General features: G+C 44.7%; 1 protein-coding gene across 1 annotated transcript in view; it reads right to left on the bottom strand.

Moving 5' to 3' along the window:
* Nucleotides 1-2,335, bottom strand: part of LOC116080513 (uncharacterized protein C2orf16-like) — a gene marked incomplete at its 5' end in the record, with an annotated part of 7,579 nt that extends 5,244 nt beyond the window's left edge. The window contains 4 exon segments of the mRNA XM_031356877.1: nucleotides 545-835; nucleotides 1,453-1,584; nucleotides 1,658-1,689; nucleotides 1,987-2,335. Of these exon segments, the coding sequence (XP_031212737.1) occupies nucleotides 545-835; nucleotides 1,453-1,584; nucleotides 1,658-1,689; nucleotides 1,987-2,335 (804 nt within the window).
* Between the last annotated feature and the right edge of the window lie 2,172 nt (nucleotides 2,336-4,507).

Here is a 4,507-nt window from a genome sequence, read left to right as displayed (position 1 = left end):
AGATTGTTCAAGGTTCCTGAATAAACTGCTAAAAGAAGAGCTCGTGGGTCACGTCTTTCTTGCTGGTCGAGGTGGACGTGATACAACGCCACTTACTTCCCCTCTCCATGCCTCTGCCACATATGATCTCTGAGGCAACTAGCCCTCTTCTGAACATTTACTTCAGCCTAGCAGCTTCCAAGGGGACTGCAGGGGGAAAGGAGTTACTTGATGACTAGTCTTTGACTTCCATTGAGACCCTACCTTCCACTGAAACCATCACAACTGGGGAGTAAGGAGGCCATTGGGGCTAGAGGGTTGGAGCAAATGGGAGGAGTTTGAAGATTTAAGGGGGCCTTGGCAAACCTGCATCTGCACACCTAGTCCTACCCATCCCATAAGAGGTCTTACAGATGCTAATGGAGTCCAAATAGCCCTTTTATTAATCTTCAGTAACAGACCCATTCTCTTCCACTCACCTCCCAGGTAGCTCTTTCATTGCTGAGGGTTCAGTGACTGAGCAAGAATACACTTAATAGGGGCAGAGCTCTCCTTATCCACTAACTTCATGCCTCCAAACTTGTCCAGCTTTTGGATGTTTTGATATGCTCCTTGATTCCAAGAACTCTTTAGCCAAGCTACATCTGGATCTCTCCTTAGGGGAACAATGCATGAGTCTTTTCTTGGGACTGTGATAGGGTCTCTCACAGTGACAGTGATGATTCCCCTCATAGTGGCTTCGGTGCATCCTCTCAGAATGACTGACTGATTTCAGAGGAACCATAGTGAGTTCTCTTAGAATGACGGCGAATGAGTCTGGAAGAATGCATGTGTAGCCTGGGCTTATGTGAATTGTAGTTGTTTAATCCAGAACTATGTCCTTTCCAGCTTGTGGGAATGGAAAATGATCTTTCAGAGTATCTACCATGGCTCCTTTCTGAATGACTGTCCATTGACCTTGTGAGACTGAGATGGCTCTTTTTTGAGGGACTGAGGCATCTCAGGAGAAGAGGGACTCTGTTGGCTCCTCCAGGAAAGACTGTAGACTCTTATTCACAGATGGACTGTGTCCTCTTCTCTCTGGAGGTCTACAAGGGCTTCTCCTTGAGGGACTGTGAGGGGCTTCTCCCTGGGGGACTTAGGAGGCTCCTCCCTGAAGGCCTTCGAAGGCTACTCCTGAGGGATTGTGAGAGCGCCTCGAGGGACTCTGAGGGTTCCTCCTGGAGAGACATTAAAGACGTCTTCTTGAGGGATTGTGTGGGGTCCTCATGAGGGACTACAAGGGCTCCTCCTTGAGGCATTTCAAGAATTCCTTCTTGAGTGACTGTGAGGCCTCCTCCTTGAGGGACTGTGGCCTCTCTGCTTAAAGAGACTGTTACGATTTCTGTCAGAGAGACTATGATAGGTTCTTACAGAGGAGTTAAGACAGTTTCTCTGGGAGGGACTGCAATGACTCCTCTCAGAAAGACTTCAAAGTGTTTTGTCAGAGGGATTACTATGCCTTCTCCAAGAAGGACTGTGATGTCTCCTTTCAGGGAGACTTCGCTGATGAATTTTCTGAAGAAGCCTGCAATGGGTCCGTTTAGGGTTCTCTCCCTGAAGAAGCTTTGTTGTTCTTGTTTATGGGTTTCTTCCCCAAGTGACTCTGCAGGATTCCCTTCAAGAGGGGGTTAGATACAATCTTCTCTTGGGCCTGAAATTTGGCTTCTACTTTAGAACAGTTCTTAGACTCTAGACTGGTATTTCATTGTTACAGCTTTTCTTTGCTATATATACTGTAGACATTTTCAACTCCCTTGAAAGTTGTGGAATGAAGTAGCTTTGTTAAAGATATCTCTTCCATGAACCATGGTCTTTGCAGTTGCAAGGGCCTGGGTAGGAGAAAGCTCGCTTGCTTGGGCGGTTAAGCTTGTCTACAGCACTCACTTGCTCCCTGCAACTTGTACTTCTGCTTAGGGGCTGACCTTGTTGACCTGTGACTGACAACTGGTGTCCTGGCTCATTTGCTATCTTCCATTAAGCAATAATCCTTAGCTCTTTGATTGATCACAAATTGTCTGGCTTCATCTTGAACTCGTTTCTTTCCAGTAAATTCACAAGTCTGTAGGCTGCTTGGAATGCCTGCCTTACTTAGGCCCTGGAAAAACAGTTGGAAGAATTTGGGCTGGGAGGATTTCTTAGGCTGTCTCTTGGAAGAAACAGTGCTTATTTGGGTGATTTCAATTCTGATTCTTGACAGATCCCTCAGTGTTCTAGGACAATTGTCTTTTGTGCTTGTACTGATTTTGTAGAGCCTTGTGTTTTGTGTTTTAGGTCCCTTGGTGATTTTCTTCACTGTATATCTTAAGACTTCATGTTACATCTTTCTGAGGATTGATTTAACCCATATTTCATCCTGATTGCTTCTATACTCACTCTCTGATACAGGGTGAACCTGACAGAATTTAGAGTCTTTGGTTATTGTCTTTCATGACTCATTTTCTGGTAAACTATATAGCCCCGGCTCTATACATGACTGTTGTACCAAATCCACAAGTATCTCACTCTGTAAGACTAGTCCTGTGTATATTTGCATAGACTTGACATTGTGGAGCTGTGGCCCTGGGATCACATCTATAATATATGGTGTGGGTCCTGTAGTTAACTCTATAGTTTCTACTAGTAGTACAGATGGTTTACAAGTTTATTCTTCAGATTTCAATTTTTGTGCCAATGACTCTGATTCCTCAATTTGCAGTCTTGGTTCAACCCCTGAGATCCCATTTCTGAATATGTTTCTATAGTGGTCCCCAAGTATCATCAACTTCAGGCAATGTCAATTCGGTGCTTGCTGTGTATTCATATGGACTCATTTCTGATGGGTTAGTAACTTCTGAACAAAGTTCTGGCATCACATGAGCAAAGTCCACATTCAGGAGCTGTGGTCCTGGGCCCATCACTTCTGGGTTTATGGTTGGAACTTCTAATTCTGGTAGCAAATTCAGAATATTTTTAATTTCAGTTTGTAATTCTAGAGTCACCACCTCATTTACAACTTTGGTCCTAGTTTCAACAGTATCTTGGAGTGGTGGTAAGCTCATCTCCATAGATTCTGAGGTTTGGCTCAGTGATGCTGGAGCCATTCCTACTGATAGTTGTGTCAACACAGCAGATTCTTCCACCTGATGACAAGTGTCAGAGGTCACCCTTGCTTCTGAGGGTTGTTGCCGTTCAGTCAGCACTTCAGGTTCTGGGAAAGAATAACTTGAGTTGAGGCTCACATCAGAAGATTTTGCTGCATAAAGGTGTGTGGTTAACTCGCCAGCTTTTGAACTTTCCATCAGGGTTTCAGGAATTAAACTACTACAGTCTAATGGAATCTTCATATGTTCAAGCAGTGGTACATGGGCTATCTTATCAGAGCTGGTGTTTCGTGAACATTGTTTTGGGGCTAAGTTTGCAGATTTTATTTCTTCGAGTGGCAGTCTTTGTGTCAGTGCCACCATTTTTATATCTTCTTGTACCTCCTGTGGTAGGGCCAAATGAACACCTTCCATACCTTGAGATTGTGGTCCAGGAATCAGATTTACTGATTGGCTTTGTGCCTGTTGATTTGGGGCCAACCGAGCATATTGTACGTTTTGGAGATGTGGGCCTGTTGGATGGCCTGACTTCACATATTGAACCTTAGTGTGTGGGGCTGATGGGACAGGTTTCTCAGTTTGCAATTGTGGTATGGGGCTTAATTCCTCAGACTGTATGCTCTGCAGATGTTGTTCTGGGGCTAAATCTGTAGATACCACCATTGGGGTCAGCAGACTAGCTTTTTCCTTCTGGAACTAAGTCTTTGTGGATATGTCCATAGGTTGCATACCTTGCAATTTTGGATCTGGAACTAGGTTCTTAGAGGTTACATTCTGTCCCTCTGGGGGTAACTTCACTGACTCCATAACCTTAGTTTGTGGGGTTGTGTTTTTCCCCAAATACTCCACTTCTCGATGTTTTAGAGTAGCTGGCACCACTTCAGATTGTGTAAGTTGATTCTGTTGGTTCATCCCTATAGGTACTGTCCCTTGATCTGGTATACCTGGGGCTGTTCTTATAGATTCTTCCTTTGTGGCCATGTATCAGAGGTCAACCCCATAGGTTCTCTCAGTTTGTGACTTTGTCTTGGGCTCACCTCTGAACAGTTTAAGTCTTGGTGCCATGGGGAGAATCCCAAAGCATCCATGACCTGATGAGGCAGTTTTGGAGTCAATAACATATTCTTTGTGCCTTGATGTGGTGCCATTCCTATGGAGTCTCTGACTTGAACCTGGGACACAGAAGGCAACTCTGGAGATTCTTTGGCTTGAGCCACTGACTGTACAGTCAAACCAGCTTGTAGTGGTGTGATCACTCCTGATGGTGACCCATGCACGACTGAGTTTACCTTTAGAGCATGCATGGATTTCTCTGATGGTTCTGGAATCATGCTTGATGAGTCCAGGACTTTAGATGGTGGCTGTGGAGGTTGGAGAGAACTAAGAGGAAACCTGATCTGTTTTCT

Source organism: Mastomys coucha, unplaced genomic scaffold (assembly GCF_008632895.1).
Source record: "Mastomys coucha isolate ucsf_1 unplaced genomic scaffold, UCSF_Mcou_1 pScaffold6, whole genome shotgun sequence".
NCBI classification, from domain to species: Eukaryota; Metazoa; Chordata; class Mammalia; order Rodentia; family Muridae; genus Mastomys; species Mastomys coucha.
This window is presented reverse-complemented; position numbering and strand designations above follow the sequence as displayed.